Here is a 17,058-nt window from a genome sequence, read left to right as displayed (position 1 = left end):
TTTCTACCAAAATCACTCTTTAGCCTGCTGGCAAGATTGTTAGTTTTGCATAATTTAAAAATGTTTTTATTTTACTCCCCTTCTTGATATGTATTTTCATTGGATATAGTATTTTGGATTGCTAGGGTTTTTTTCCCCCCCAGCATTTTAAACATGTTGTTTCTCTGCCTTCTGGTTTTCACTATTTCTAACAGGAAACCCATAATCTTTTGCACTGATCTTTATAGGATACATAGTTTTTCACAGACTGTTTTCAGATTTTTAAAATTTGTTTTCAGGAGTTCAATTATGATGTGTCTAGGCATGGATTTCTTTGAGATTACACTGTTTTTCACTGAGCTTTCCGAACCTGTAAACTGACACCTTTTCCAAATTTGAAAAGTTTCCAGTAATTACTTCTTCAAATATTCTCTCTGCTATTATCACAAAGAATGTGGCAGCATTTTCAACTACATGTATGGTCTTATCAGTTATTGTGATTCTGTTCCCTAATACAGATGTCATGAGCTGTCTGGTTCCAAACTCACATCTTCCTAATGCATATTCTATTTATTACAAAAATGCCACAAAAAACAAACAGACCAACAAAACGCCAAAACAACATAGCAATCCTATGACCCTAATGATGCTTTCATGTCAACATCTATTTTGTTGAAATTAATATAGCTCTGTTGTCTTTCTTCAGATTCACATCTGCCTTGTATATCCTTTTCTATTCCTTTACCCTCAACTTGCCCATTTTAAATGTGTTTCTTCTAAAGAACATATGTCTGGATTTGAAGGAAATCCAATGTTAGTATTTGACTTACTTGGGTTTGTTGAACATAGTGGTGCTTCTTAAAATTGCTGACATATTTGGATAGGCTTTCAAATCTTAGTGCTTCCAGTCTCTGGCAGTAAAAACTTGGCCACGTCCCTTCCTCTGTAAAACAGGGATGGTCATCCTGCCCTGAGTGTTGTGAGATGATGTACATAAGTTATTTGGCAGAGTGAACAACACATGTGGATCCTTAATGAAGATTCCTTTTTCCTGATTTCCTCCCCCTTTAGACAAACATGGGAAAACACAAATGTCATGACAAAGTGGGTGGTGGAGATACTCAGAGCACCAGGGAGTGGAGTTTCAGCTCTTCTGTGCCAAAGACAAGGAAAATGGGGGCAGAAAGAGGGGGAGATGGACACTGCAAGCTGGTCGCCAGGCCCTGGGTTGGGTCCTGCACAAGGCAGGTCGTCTTATTCCTGCTTTACAGATGAGCAGTTCACTGAGGTTCAGGGAAGTCACTAATCTGAGGTCCCAAAAGCAGCCCTGGGGAGGAGTAGGGCTCGGCAGCCTGACTTTAGGCCCATATATTTCCATTGCCTGAAGGCTTATTGGAGGCCTGTGTGATCATTTCACTAGTAATGTGTATTTCTCATCTCTGAGCTTTTCCCTATGTCTGAGTCTTTGAGTCTCTCAGCCTTGGTCTCACTATGAGTGGCAGTCTGCCTGTGTGCAGGTGTATCTGGGACTTTCTCAGAGATACTGATACAAGATCTGTTTCCCTGGGTCTCAACCTTCCTGTTCTGAACCTCACTCCTTGGTTGGTCTGTGTGACTCTGCTTACTTGTGACACAGAGGGAATGAGTTCAAGACACAGGGAGAAACACTGGGAGAGATGGTACAGTACAAAACAGTATGGCAGGCCAAATGGCTAACATGTGAATGTGATAGCGTCATCAGAGAGAGGAAGACTGACACCCTAAAAGTTAAGAACAGAAGCGGTGACATCCAGTTACAGACATGGACCCTGAAAGAGGGGCAGGGATACAGAACTGTGAGAGAAGGCCAGAGAGCACTGACAGCATGCTGGCAACCACTGAGTCCAGGGAATTCTGGGGCGATAGAAAGGGCAGGCTCAATATGGTAACATTTTATTGAGGCCACTGTATGCCAGGCTTGTCTGAGTGCTGGGGCTCTAGGAAAATAAGATTCTTCTTGCCCTGCAGGGTGTCAGGGAGACAGCAACCTTTCTCAGGTCGCAGGGTGGAGCATGGCAACTGCCTCCAGGAAGGCACCAGTCATGGTATAATCAATCATTCAACAGACACTGGTCAGAGCTTACTGCATCCTGTGCTGCGGATACTAAGGATAAGACATGGTCCTTGCTCTTGGAAGCTCACAGTCTCTTTGGGAAATACAGACTGTAAGCTCTGGAAGCAGTAAATACAACATGGTAGGAAGTTAAAGAGAAGTTAAGGAGGTGCTCTGGAAGCAAAGAAGGCAAGTTGAAGTCAGCTCAAGGAAGTAGGGAGGGCTTTGTTTGAGAGGGATATGTGAAACATCTGGGAGGAAAGGAGAGGTTTGCAGGCACAGGTACAGAGGCACGTAGGTGGGGGGAAATATGGCTTCTTCAGGAACCACAAGTAGTTCCACAGGGCTGGTGTGTGGAAGGTGGGGCTACCACAGGAGGAGATGAACGGGGGCGGGGGGTCAGGTCACAAATGATCATGAATGGCAGGTGAAGGAGTTTGACATATATCCCTAAGGGCAGTTCTTTGAAACCATTTTCACATCACTGCACACATAGAAAAATGACAGTTTTCACATACACATATAAGGGTACCTGGAGAGGTTGTTTGGGGCCAAGACTTATGTCTTGGCACACTTGTAACCCATTCAGGAAGCTTTGCCAAAGAAGGGGGTGCATTGGAGAGCTTTCTACTATGGAGTGACACAATCAGGTCTGGCTTGCAGAAAGAGCCCCCTGGAGGCTGGTGTGGAGAATGAAATATCGGGGGAAGTCAGAGGAGAGAATGAAGGCAGGAGACCCCAGCTGCAATCCAGATGAGGTGATGAGAGCTCACAGAAGATGACAATGGTGAAGGCGGATTAGAGGTGAGTTTTTGGTAAAGCCAACAGGGCTGATGACTGATGGGACATAGAAGAAGAGGGCAAGGAGAAACAGATGCTGCGCAAGCATCATGTCACACCCTTGATTAGGGAGAATGTAAGAGAGACTGGGGGCCTGGAGAAGGCCTCACAGAAAAGGCAGCCCCACAGGTTGGCCTTGGAGTTAGACATGAACAGGTGGAGCAAAAGAGTAGGTGTGAAGGCACAGAGGTGGGCTGGCATCCCTCCTGGGCTGAGCCGGAGAGGAAAAGCTAAGAGGTAAGTTCAGCTTACCAGGTAAGTTAAGAAGTAAGAAAAGATAAGAGCAGCTACATGGGAACATGAAGCTAGAGCCTTTCTGCCCAGAGCATCTTGGGACCACTGAGTCCCGACAGAAACTTTACTCCAATTGTCATGGCTCTGAAGACCAATCCAGGTCCTCAGCTCAGCTGTCCTTTCTCTGAGATGGGCCTGAGTGGGGTATGGAGAGAAGCAGAATCCTTCTGGAAGATTCTCCTGCTGGCCTGAATAGCTCTGTGTTCATCAGGTGCCTCCATCTGGGTCTCCAAATGCAGAGTTGTTCCCAGACAGCCCCAGAATCTGCCCAGAAGCACCTTATCATTTTAGGGTACTATCAATCACCCACCCTGTTCTCTGTTCCTTTGGAACTTAGGGTTTCTTTTAGATGTTGATCCTCCAAGGGGAAGTTGTTCTGTGTCCCAAGGGCTTTCTTTGGTTATTGAAGGACTGTGATGTGGATTCTCAGGTGAACCATGAGGGCTGAGCTGCGGCTAAAGGCCTTCCCACAGTCACTGCACTTGTATGGCTTCTCTCCCGTGTGGATCCTCTGGTGCTCAATGAGGGAGGAGCTCTGTGCAAAGGCCTTCGGACAAACCTTACACTGATATGGCTTCTCTCCGGAGTGGATTCTCAGGTGGCGGATCAGAGCTGAGCAGTCACTAAAGGCTCTCCCACAAGCGTCACACTTGTAGGGCTTCTCCCCAGTGTGGATGCGCTGGTGCTGAGTCAGATGGGTGCTCTGGCTGAAGGACTTCCCACACTCTTCACACTCATAGGGCCTCTCCCCTGTGTGCACCCGCTGGTGCTGAGTGAGATGGGTACTGCGGCTGAAGGTTTTGCCACATTCCCCACACTTGTAGGGTTTTTCTCCAGTGTGGATCCTCTGGTGCTGAGTTAGGTGGGTGACCCGGCTGAAGGCCTTCCCACACTCTTTACACTCATGGGGCTTTGCCCCGGTGTGGATGACCTGATGCTGGGCCAAGTGAGTGCTCCGGCTGAAAGCTTTCCCACAGTCACTACAGGTGTAGGGTGTCTTCCGAGAATGGCTCTTCTGATGTGTCTCGAGGGCTGAGGGGCTCTGGAATGTTTTTCCACATTCACCACACTTGGAAGACCTCCTCCCTGAGAATATGCATGGAGGCTCTGTCCTATCACCATCTATTGCATCAAATTTCTCTTCTGGTGTCTTCTCTTTTGAAGTGAAATTTGGCCACACATTGGGACTATTCCCCAAAGCACCAGATTCACAGCTGGGCTGGTCAATGGGAACATCCTTGTGAGGCTCTGAAGTTTCCCTCAAATCCATCTCTTGGGGGACAGACTTCGTCCAGGTTTCCCCCGAGAGTCCTGCCTGCCTCTCTGAGCTGCCCTCAGGTTCACAAGCATCACCAAAGGTGGGTCCCAGGGAAATACCTCCCATAAGGGTTTCAGTGGCCCTGTCTAATGGCTCTGACTCTTCCAAATCACTCTGCTTGCAGTTTGCCTCTGAGAGCTTGGCTTTCGGGTCCCATCCTGAAACAATCCAAACCACAGTGTCACCACTCTTTCCACACAGGGCTCCCCAACTCGGCCTGGTCTGACTCTATAAGGGGAGACACAGCCACTCCTAACATTTGGCCCCATTTCCAAAGGAAAGTTTCTCATTTGGTGTCCTGGATGACAAAAGGGCATGGGGCTGTCCTCCCACACCATCAAAAACTGGATCACAGGTTTCAATCCCCCCTCCCCACAAGTCTCATTCTTCAAGGCTGCTGATTTTTGCTCAAGTATCAGAAGGAAGACTCTGATGTTGAACTGAACTGAAGGAGTGAGAGCGAGAGCAAGTAAGCACGCACAGGGGTTCTTCTTTGCCAAGTGCCTGCATACTCGCTTCCCCTGGGCAGGCCCCAGCTCTTGGTGCCTTCCCCATGGACCTAGACACCTACTGAGCATTTTCTGCAGGTGCTCAGTAAATACTGGCTGAATGAGGGAATTAATTCCAGATGCTCACAACTGTGCAGTTTCCTACAGTAGACTCTACCTCGAGCCCTAAGTAGACAAGTGCTGCTGAGGATGAGTGGTGACACACCTGCCTGGCTTCCCTAAGACCCCAGGAGGACTGAGGCCCACTCTTTCTAAATGGCTGTGGAGGCAGAGTATGGTTAAAAGGAAGCTGGAGACTGGGTTGTGTATGAGTCAGTGGCATGTCTGAACTGACCTTTGAGCTGAAGTGATCCTTGAGGGGTGCACAGGGCACCTGGGGACAGTGAATAGCATCGTGCACTGGACAGACCCCAGGAAGATATGGGAGAAGGCATATAGCTGCTGCTTGAGTCCACAGTGGGGCCCCAGCTCTGCCGCTGGCCAGCTCCAGGGCCTTGCGCAGTCTTGCTTTTGTCTGGCCCTGCTTCCCCACCTGTGCCAGAGGGACCCACCACCGCTCGCCTCCCAGGGGTGCTGGTCATTCTTGGACTCTTGTTATGTGCTAGTCTCCAAGTACAGTGGGTCATTTCCATTGCCTCGTTTCAGCTTCAGTCTGCTCTCACAAGGACATACTGCAACGACTGCACTTCAACAAGGAAACAGGCCCAGTTGAAGGAAGGTCTTGAGTAACTAACTGGTACAAGATGACACAGTTAGCTAGCAGCCAAGTTGAGATTTCAACTGTAGATCTCAGCTTTCCTCCTCTAAGCCTACAGATGTCCTCCTAACTCCCCAGCCTCTCCAGCCACATGCTTGGTCCCACATCTCCCTTTCTTCCTCTATTCTAGAAATATCACACAACCTGCCTTTCCAGAATTCACTGGTCCTTATTGTACCACTGGCCCGTCACCTCCCACCATTCCCTCTGCCTGGACTGCCAGGTCCTTCTTGTCTCAGTGCCATATTGCCTTTTCTCTGAAAACCTCGACCCTGCAGGAAGATGGGGTCATTACCCTTGTCCCCATGACCTCTGCCTGGGCACAGCTGATGGGGCCAAGGGAAAGCACATGACTACCCTCTCCAGAAAAGTCTGCTTCTTAAGGAGCTAAAAAAGAAATCATCCTAACAGCCCCAGTTCCCACTGTGTTTAATCTGTGCCAGGCATTGACACTGAGGTAGGTATTATGACTGCAATTCCCATTTTATTGACAGGGAAACAGAGGCACAAGAAAGTCACATGACCAGGAGGAAGAAGAGCAGTGGCTGGATCTACGAACCCTTGATCATACTTTTGTTCTTCCTACTCACAGCACGCCTCCTCCCAGGTCCTGGGATATACACGCTATCTGCTACCATCACGCCTGGCCACACCAGGCCAGGCCCTTCTGGGAGGAGCCTTCACTCCCTGCTCTCAATTGTCCTGCCATCCTTTCTGCGTCCTACAGGCCCTCCCAGGGCTGGGATATTGGTGTGGGTCCCCCAAATCAACAGTGCCCACTCTAGTTAAGGGCAAGACTGACTCAGCCAGATCCTAGAGGGCCAGCAGAGGGAGGAATCAGAGAAGACACAAGGAGACACTGGGTATTTCTGTCACTCCCGCCCCCACCCTCACAGGCTTCCAGCCCCCAGCAGTCTGGTTTTCCTTGCTCATGTTAGTCCCTGGGATCTGGTCATCCAAAAAACAAGCACAAGACCCCAACCAGTTCAGCTGGCCTCAGCCCAGGAATCTTTTACTGTTCTTCCTGGGGGTTTCTACACTGGTAAGACATAAGTCTGGGTTGCTGAGCCAATATTATCTCCAATGAGGATAGAAGCTGCTTAAGAGTAAAGCTAGGGGCACCTGGGTGGCTCAATTGATTAAGTGTCTGCCTTTGGCTCGGGTCATGATCTCAAGGCCCTAGGATTGAGCCCCCTCGTCAGGCTACCTGCTCAGTGGTGAGTCTGCTTCTCCCTCTTCCTCCCTGCCACTCCTGTGCACTCTCTCTCTTAAAAAAAAAAAAAAAAAAAAAGGAAAAGGAGAAGAAAGAGAGAGAGAGAGAGAAACTAATATAGGATAACCCAACTGAGAAGCAGAATGAGAAAAAAAGAGTCCTGATACCATCAACAGAACTCCTGAATATAGCCACGAAGCCTCCCTACTTTGCTTCAGTCAGTTTGGGCTGGGATTTTGGTCATTAGCAATCAAAACAGATCTGCTTAGCACAGTGTGTGAGAGTCTGGGTGAGGTACAAAGGTGACGAGTGCGTGTGTGAGCGACCCCAAGCCCAAACCCTGCACTCCCACATTCCAGTCCGGGCTCTGCCCTCAGTGTGCTGTGAACAGTTACCAGCTGTTCCGCCTCACCTCTCTTGTCGAGTGCCCGAGTCAGACCTTCCACCAGCATGGCAGCCTCCTCACCACTCTTGGGGAACTGGGCACCCACCCAGGACTGCATCTTGGGGGGCAGTGCCCCCAGGAACTGCTCCAGCACCAGCAGCTCCAGCATCTGCTCCTTGGAGTGCGCCTCGGGCTGCAGCCACTGGTGGCACAGCTCACGCAGCCGGGCCAGTGCCTCATGTGGGTTGGATGCCTCCTCATAGCAGAAGCGCCGGAAGCGAAGACGAGCAGCCTCAGGGTGGGCGGTGTGGCCAGAGCTAGATTCCTGGATCTCAGAGAGGGTGGCCTCCTCATCCTCCACCTTCACACGCAGGAAGCCTTCCTGTTCCCAGGGCGCTGGGCTCAGAGGACTCTTGGGGATGGCCATCAAGCAGCAGCACAAAAGGGAGGCACAGGAGGGCTGGAGTGTTGGAACTGGGTCTGCAGGAATGCCAGAACTTTGTCATGGTGTGGAACTTGGGGCTCTGCTCGTACCTGTAGAGCAGGGCAGATGCAGACTGGGGGCCTGTGAGATGTGACTCATTCTCACAGAGACATAGATGCTCAAAATAATCAGGTGCTAAGCACCATTCTAAACGTTTGTATATAGTAACTCATTTAAAACTCACAACAAAGTCAGGAGGTGGGAACTTCCTTTCCATTGTATCGATATGAAAACAGATAGAAAGGAGAAGAGTTGCCCAAAGATTCCCAGATACTGAAGGTATGGGGAGTTGCTGAGCTGTAAACCAAGGCAGCCTGAGCCCATGGATGGTCTGCTTACAGTGCTCTTCCCACACAGAACCAGATCTCCCTCCCCTCACACACACTCCTCAGGTAGCTACACACGGTCATTCACTCACTTTATTTGCTAATTATTTTGTAGCTTCTGAGATGGATACTTATATAATTGACATTCAGCCTTTCTTCCTTTCCTCTTTTCTAATACATTTACTTAAGGTTATAAATTTCCTTCTAAACAAAGCTTTAACTGCATACCCATAAGTTCGATGTTGCATTTTCATTATCATTTAATGAGTTCAGAATATTTTCTCATTTTCGTTGTAGTTTCTTCCTGACCCATGGGTTATTTAGAAATCTACTTTCATTTCCAAACAATTGGGGTTTTCTAGTTATCTTCTTATTGTTGATTACCAGATTAAGACTGTTGTGCTCAGAAAATGTGCTTTAGTCATTTTTAATCCTTTGAAATTTGCTAAGACTTGGTTTGTAACCCAATATATAGTTAATTTTAGTCAGTGTTCTGCATAAACTTAAAAAATAATGCAAAAAATTAAAAACAGAACTACCCATACAATCCAGCAATTCCATTTCTGGGCATTTATCTGAAGAAAATGAAAACACTAACTCGAAAAGATATATTCACCCCTATATTCACTGCAGCATTATTTATAATAGCCAAGATATGGAAGCAACCTAAATGTCCAACAACAGATGAAGGGATAAAGAAGATGCGGCATATATATATCATATATATCCATATACACATGATATGATACATATACAAATGATACATGATATACATGATACACATATAATGTCATACATATATGTGATATACGCAGATAGATAGATATAGATATATATATCAGCCATAAAGAAGAATAAAATCTTGCCGTTCATGACAACATGGATGGACCCTGAGGTATTATGATAAGTGAAATAAATCAGAGAAAGACAGATACCATTTGATTTCACTTACATGTGGAATCTAAAAAACAAACAAGTGGACATACAAAAGAAAACTAGATTCAGGGACGCCTGGGTGGCTCAGTTGGTTGAGTGGCTGCCTTCGGCTCAGGTCAAGATCCCAGGGTCCTGGGATCAAGTCCCACATCCGGCTCCTTGCTCAGCAGGGAGCCTGCTTCTCTCTCTGCCTCTGCCTGCTTGTGTGCGCTCTCTCTCTCTTATTTTTATTTTAAATTTATTTTAAATATTTATTTAAATTTATTTATTTATTTATTTAAATTTATTTATTATTCTTATATTTATTTTAAATAAAATCTTAAAAAAAAAACAACACAACAACAACTAGATTCATAGATACAGAGAACAGACTGATGGCTGCCAGAGAAGGGGTTTTGGGACTGGGTGAAAGGGATCAAGAGATACAAACCTGCACTTATAAAATAAATAGGTTATGGGGATGTAATGTATAACACACAGAATATAGATCATGATATTGTATTAACTTTTTATGGTAAGAAATGGTAACTAGACTTATTGTAGAGCATTTTACACTGTGTATGAATTCTGAATCACGGTTGTACATCTGAAACCAATAAAATGTTGTACATTAACTATACTTCAATTTAAAAAATGCAAAGCCTTCCCGGATAAATGAAGGAAGATAAACAAATGATGACAGATAAACAACTTCATCAACATTAAAAACTTTCATGATTTGAAGGACACCAACAAGAAAGCAAAAAGGCAACCCATAAAATGGCAGGAAACATTTACAAAATATATATGATAAGGAACCTGTATCTAAACAATTCCATAATAAAAAGACAAATAATCCAGTTAAAGAACGGGCAAAGGTTTTGACTAGACATTTCTTCAAAGAAGATATACAAATGGCTAAGAGGCAACATGAAAAGATGCTCAACCACAGAAATCCAAATCAAACTCCCAATGAGATACCACTTTACACCTGCTAAGATGGCTAAAATCAAAGAGGTAACAGGGGCGCCTGGGTGGCTCAGTTGGTTAAGCGACTGCCTTTGGCTCAGGTCATGATCCTGGAATCCTGGGATCGAGTCCCACATCAGGCTGCCTGTTTGGCAGGGAGTCTGCTTCTCCCTCTGACCCTTCTTCCCTTTTCATCCTCTCTCTCTCTCATTCTCTCTCTCTCAAATAAATAAATAAAATCTTAAAAAAAAAAGAGAGAGGTAACAAATGTTGGTTGGCATTTGAGCCATGGCCTTGGGCACAGGGAGAAGCAAACCTTAGTAAAGTAAGTCCCCAATCCCGAAACCTTTCTGTGGCAGCTGGCAACTTCTGGCAAAACTGTGTTCGAGCCCCTAGAAGCTCATTTGGACCTCTTGTCACCTTGTCCTTGCCATCATCCCCAACCCCCATCTTTACAGCCTTCGTCCCTGTTATTCTCATGTTTTGCGATCTCTCTCCGCACCTAAATTCTCCTCCTCCAGACTGCGCTTTGCCTGCCTTCGGCTCCAAGAGCTGTCCAAGCGCTTGGAACAAGCTAAGTGAATGCCCTGGGTCTCTCTTTCCTATAGCTCTGGCCGTAACCACATGTTACCCCAGAGAGACCCGGCAAGCGGGAGCAACAGCGCCCAGGGCACGGCCTACGTCACGTGCATAGTAAACAGGTGCTGAGCAAATGGGGACCGGGGAAGGCTGGGCATGGTCACCCACAGACGTGGGGAGTCACTGTACAGGGGAGGGGAAGCAGAAGGGACGGCAGTAAGTGCACCGAGATTCCAAGCTCCCTTTTGGACACCGGGAGCTTCTATTCTGGAAAATTCCTGATGACAGTCGCTGAAACACACGGACATGGAACCGCCTCAGCCCATCCCCCTCCGCACTGACCGCACATCAGGTCAAGGTCCCCGATTCGTGAGTGTTCAGCCAACCGAAGACAGTGGTCCTCACTTGTGGCTGTCCTGACAACTGACCTACCTCAGAGGGCTGCTGTGAGGTCACCCAAGGCGCTCCATGACGAACGTGCAGCAGCGGCCGGCACTGGCGAACACGTGGTGGACACACCCAGTCCGCGGACTCCACAGCCTCCTGCCGGGTTAAGCACACAGAAGCTGCTGGGGACACATCCACAAACCCGGGTGGGTGGCCGCCGTCCAAGAGCTGCAGCTGCGGACGCGGCGAAGCACAGACCCAGTAAACTCTGCTTAGCAGCCCCGTTCCAGCGGGCCCGGCAACGTCTTAGCCACACGGTCGCACGCACACAGCCTACCTCAGGCGCGGCGTCAGCCACACCCCCGAATCCACCCGGGCACTCCCAATCTCTGTGTCACTCCCAGTCAGGGCAGGAGCCGCAGGCCCTCACAGCGGCGCCAACGCCCCCGCGAACCCCGTCAATCCGCGGCTCTGAGCCGCGCGCCCCGCAGCCACACCCCCACGTTCCCACTCCTGACCGCACACAACAAGCCGCGGGAGCGCAAGCCCCCAGCCCCGTCGGCCACACACCACAGCGAGCGGCCCGTCAGAAACGCGCGCCCGCGGCGTGGCGCCGCTGCAGCCCACTCTCAGGCTGCATCCCCGTCCGGGGGCCCCACGCTCGGGCAGGAGTTCTACACTCGGCTGGGACGGCCGTCACGCGGCCCTCCAGTCGAGCCGCTCGTGGTCAGCGCCTCAGTGCCCGCCGGCGGGTCGGTCCCGCACGCCTCGCACAGGCCGCCGCACGAGCTGGCGGCTTCGGGGCCTGGAGGGTTCCTCTCCCGCCGCGACCCCAGCGGACCGCCCCAAGACTCACCTCACCCGCGCGGCGGGAGCCACTTCCGGGAGCTCACCGGGAGGCGCCCGCTCGTCGGGACCACGACTCCCAGAATGCGCCGCGCTGTCCAGCAGCGCGCCCGCCCGCCGGGACCACAATTCCCAGAATGCGCCTCGCCGTCCCGCGGGCGCGCGGGCTCGGCGGAACCACAATGCTCAGGGTGCTCGCGTTTCAAGCTCCGCAGCCCGCACGCCGCCCTCCCGTCCTCCCGGATTATAAGCCCCAGAAAGCCCCGCGTCCCCTCCTGCGCACCCTGGGGGCACGACGGTAGTTGCAGTGCGGGCGGGTAGTGGGCAGAAGGCTGGCCCACTGTGGGGTTGTGGCGGCCGTGAGTGGAGAGTTGGGCCAGGGGCTGTGCGGGAGGTGGAAGCGTGCACCGTGCGTGGGGGTGAGGGGTGACGGTGTCGGTGTGAGGGGTGTCACCGTGTGTAGCATGTGTTGCTTTTTGAGACCATATACAGGTGATTGCACGTGTTTGTCCTTTGTGGCTGTAGGTGCTCCACAGTCTAAGGTGAATGTGTTATTCGCTGTGACCACGTCTGTGGGTAGTTCTTGTGTGTGTAACTTGTGCGTGTGCTCTCTGTGTTAGTCACCATATGTGATAATCCTGCAGCACGGTGTGGATGTCACATTGAAAGAGGGTGTCTGGTGGTGGTACCCAGGAGGGCCGGATACAGCAGGAGGGTCCCAGACTGTGCAGAATTGCTCTGTGATGGTGCAGGGACTGTGACTGTGATCGCGGATGTGACTGTGTGATAGTGTGGATGCCTGAATGTGTGACTGTATGTGAGAACATGTCCTCTGTGGAGAGTCTGAGCAGGAGTCTCCGGCTGGGGGCGGAGGACAGGGTGGGTAGGGGCCCAGCCTGTGTGGTGAGGCTTTGAGGTTGGCCTGGCCCATGCTTACTGACCCCAGCCTGTAATCATGGCCCCTTCTGCTCGTCAGACCTTTGCCTGCAGCCAGAATGAGCACCTTGTGTCTTCCACAGATGTGCACTGAGCAGTAAGGGCCAATGCCATCCCAGATGGGACCTGCAGTGAAGACGACAGGCACCGCCTGCCTCTATGGAGCAGACGTTGTTGTTGGGAAGGCAGACAGTAATCAGAGACACAAAAACTGCTTCTGAGGAGGTGGCATCCCAGCTGAGTCCCGAATAGAGGGAAGAGGCAGAGTGTTTCAGTAGATGGAATGCTAATCCCAAGAGTCTGAGGCGGGTACAGGCAAGGAGGTCCAGCTGGAGTGGATTGAGGGAAGGACACAGCAAAGGATAGGGACGGAATTGGGAGGCCTGTGGGGGCAGATGGTGCAGAGCTTATGGGCCATGTGTGGACTTGGATGTCTACCCTGAGAGAGGTAGGAGCCATGGGAAGCCTTTGGCCAGAGGACTGTGCTTTGATTTAGCTCTTTGTAGGATTCCTCTGGCTGTTACAGGGGAAGACTCCTGGGGTGAGGGTAGAGGCAGGAAGACCTAGGAGGTGAGTGCTGCTGGAATCCCGGGGAGCAGGGTAGGTTGGATCAGGATGGTAGAGGTAGAGGTATTGCTAAGTGGTCAGATACAGGTCTGTTCTGAAGACGGAACAGACCAGCTCGATGGGTTGAAGCGCAGCATCCAAGGGGAGAGCAAGGCTGGCCCGGGAGCCTGAGAGTGTTTTAGTTTGCTATAGCTGCCATAACTAAATACCACAGACTGGGTGACCTACACAGTAGACACTTATTTTCTCACAGTTCTAGAAGCTGGAAGTCCAGGATCAAAGTATTGGCAGGGTTGGTTTCTCCTGAGGCTTCTCTCCTTGGCCACGTTCTTGCTCTGTCATCACGTAGCCTTTCCTCATTAGCACACCCCTGGTGTCTCTCCCTCCCAGTCACTGCATTAGGCCCACCCATATGACTTCGTTTAATGTTTGTTATCTCTTTAAAGGTCCTGTCTCCAAATACAGTCACATTCTGGGATATACCAGGCGTTAGGTTAGGGTGTTAACGTGTGAATTTTGGTGGGACGCAGTTCAGCCTGTAATGGGACGAAGGGGCATTGGTATGAGTGTGGGGATACTTTCTGGGAGGCTTCTGAGGGCAGGGGAGAGAGGGCAACAGCCAGAGGAGAGCCAGGTGCCAGGGAATAACGAGCCTGGATTGACAGTAGGTGTGGGGTGACCTAGAAAGTCGACGGGAGCTTTTCTCAGGGCCTTCCTCTCTGTCCAGATTAGGAGTCTGTGCTGTTAGAGCAGAGATGAGTCTTGCCCTTTCTGTGACCTGAGGCCGGGGCATCCTTGGTGCTTAGCACAGGTCAGAGCCCCAAGAAGAGTTGTGAAGAATGAATGGCGGAGTGACAGTATTCCTTTCTTGAAGCTGCTTATCTGGATTCTGTCTTACTTTCCATCATCACTGTGGCCCTTCCACTCCACACCCCAGACTTTGGGAGACTCCTTTATGCTTATTCTCTGATTACTGGACCAGTGCTCTAGACCTCTGGGTTTTCCTGAATAGACTCTCCTCTCTTCCTCTCTCTCTTTCTCATCTTCTCCCCAGAATTCAAACCCCATCTTTTATTCCTCTTAATTTGGCAGTTATGTCAGTCAGCTATTGCTCTGTAATGAACAGTTACGACAGTTCACTAACCGACAGCAGTAAGCACTTATTTCTCTCATGAGTCTAAGAATTGGCTAATCCGGGCTGGGCTGCGCTCCAGGCTATAGGTTGGGTCAATCTCTGCTACATTTATCTTGTATGGCTCATAGGGCAAGTTATCTCATGGTGATGGCAGAGATGCCTGCCGGCTTGAGGCCCAGGCTCAGAACTAACATACTAGCAACTCCACTCAGATTCTGTTGGCCAAAGCAAGTCACATGGCCACACCCAAAGTCAAGGAAGAGGCATCCATGCTGCCTTTGGTGAGAACCACAAATATGGCCAAGGGTATGTACACAAGGAGGGGTGGAAAACTGAGCCGTTAATTTTGTCCACTTCATCAATACTTTTGTTTTTTTTCAGCTTAGAAAGTCAACAGAGTTGACATTTGTGATCTTGGTTTCTTTCAGATCAAGGACGGTGACCACAGAGGATATTCAAAGAGCTGCTGCAGTTCATCATGGCGGTAACAAGGGAGGTCATCAGAAAAGAGAACTCACAGGGCTCTGCCTTCAAAGATGCTGATGCTCCTGAGGCCTCCTCAGGGAACCAGAACAGAGATGCTACTGAGGAGACTTTTCCAGGTAAAAAAATTTTTAGAAAAGGTCATTCTCCAGTAGACCTTTGGGGAATAGTCAATAGACTAGAATCTCCTAGTATGGGGAGAGGTTATAGGCAGTAAAGTTGTGAGAAGGGGGGACGCCTAAGTGGCTCAGTCACTTAAGCGTCTGCCTTTGGCTCAGGTCATGATCCCAGGGTCTGGGATCAAGTCCCGCATGGGGCTCCTTGCTCAGCGGGGAACCTGCTTCTCTCTCTGCCTGCTGATCCTCCTGCTTGTGTTCTCTCTCTCTGACAAATAAATAAATAAAATCTTTTTAAAAAAAGTTGTGAGGAGTGTCAGGATACCTTCCAGCTCTATAAAAAAAGAGAGTGTTGCTGTGGAAAACAAACCACATGTTAGGTGCACATGGAGGAAGCTTTGAGCATGTGCCAGAGGCAATTGTGTCCTAGGCTGCCTGTGTGGACAGGAGTCCCTGCAGGTTCAGCTTGTATTGGAAGAGTTTCAGGCAGCACTTGGCCCTCCCTGTGCACAAGAGGACTCACACTGGGAAAAAGCCCTATCCATGTAGCACCTGTCCATGTAGCACCCGTGGGAAAGTCTTTCGGTGCTGGTCTAACCTCGTTGATCACCAGAGGATCCATACTGAAGTGAAACCCTATGAATGCCATGAGTGTAGAAAAGTCTTCCTTTCCTGGTATATAGTGTGCTAAAAAGTACACCAGAGGACCCACCCCAGAGGGAAGTGGTACGAATGCAAGTAGTGTGGCAAAGCCTTTCCGGGGAGCTTGGACCTATGGAAGAGCCCTGGTGGCTATGCTCTCTCCATGCCCCACGTTATCTCCCATCGTCCATAAGGCCTAAGGCATGTCCTCTCTCTCATCTTACACCTACACTCTCATTGCTTCCCTCCTCGTTGCCAGAGTTTGCCCTTTTACCTGGTTCTCTTTCCATATTCTTTTCCCTTTAAAACTTAACTCCCTTCTTTTTAATCTATAGCTCACATACCTCAAGTTCATCCTTCTAAAGTGTGCAGTTCACTTTTCTTTTTTTAAAAGATTTTATTTATTTATTTGACAGAGATCACAAGTGGGCAGAGAAGCAGGCAGAGAGAGAGAGGAGGAAGCAGGCTCCCTGCCGAGCAGGGAGCCTGATGTGGACCCTGGGATCATGACCCGAGCCGAAGGCAAGGCTTTAACCCACTGAGCCACCCAGGCGCCCCTGCAGTTCACTTTTTATTTTTTTTTTATTTTTATTATTTTTTTTCAAAGATTCTATTTATTTATTTGACAGAGAGATCACAAGTAGGCAGAGCAGCAGGCAGAGAGAAAGAGGGGGAAACAGGCTCCCTGCTTAGCAGAGAGCCTGATGCGGGGCTCAATCCTAGGACCCTGGGATCATGACCTGAGCTGAAGGCAGAGGCTTAACCCACTGAGCCACCCAGGTGCCCCATGCAGTTCACTTTTTAATATATTCACAAGGTTGTGCAAAGACCACCCCTGTCTAATTCCAGAACACTTTCCTCACCCCCCAAAACAAACCCCATACCCATTAGCAGTTACTCCCTATTCTCCGATCCCCAGCCTCTGACAGCCATTAATCTGCTTTCTGACTCCATAGATTTGCCTGCACTGGTATTTTGTGCACATGGCCCCTTCTCGTTTTCTCACCACTGGTAGACACACCACATGGGTCCTAATCCAAGAAATTCTGTGCTTTTTCCCTGTCAAGCATTGAACTGGGCTTTGGCCTGTGGGTGGCATTGGTTGCCCTCATCTCCTTGGGTCTTCTTGGCCTCCTCTGTGCTTTTCTGCCTTTTGTTGTCAAAGGAACAACCCCAGGATGCTCACCCCCAGTAATCATAACAAGAGACCACATTTTTATTGGGCCCCTTTTGTGCACCAGGCACTCTCTGGGCGGTGCTGGTTAATCCAGTTTCCCGGCTCTGCT

At 49.5% G+C, this 17,058-nt stretch overlaps 1 protein-coding gene across 1 annotated transcript in view; it reads right to left on the bottom strand.

The window, feature by feature from the left end:
- LOC111139855 (zinc finger and SCAN domain-containing protein 22-like) overlaps window positions 1-8,434 on the bottom strand; it is a 135,779-nt gene extending 127,345 nt beyond the window's left edge. The window contains exons 1-2 of the mRNA XM_022492270.1: window positions 7,415-8,434; window positions 3,642-4,681 (exon numbers count right to left, since the gene is read on the bottom strand). Of these exons, the coding sequence (XP_022347978.1) occupies window positions 3,642-4,681; window positions 7,415-7,814 (1,440 nt within the window). The 5' untranslated portion in view covers window positions 7,815-8,434. The remainder of the gene's footprint in view (window positions 1-3,641; window positions 4,682-7,414) is intronic.
- Between the last annotated feature and the right edge of the window lie 8,624 nt (window positions 8,435-17,058).

Source organism: Enhydra lutris, unplaced genomic scaffold (genome assembly GCF_002288905.1).
Source record: "Enhydra lutris kenyoni isolate GAN:26980312 unplaced genomic scaffold, ASM228890v2 scaffoldscaffold122, whole genome shotgun sequence".
Taxonomy (NCBI): Eukaryota; Metazoa; Chordata; class Mammalia; order Carnivora; family Mustelidae; genus Enhydra; species Enhydra lutris.
This window is presented reverse-complemented; position numbering and strand designations above follow the sequence as displayed.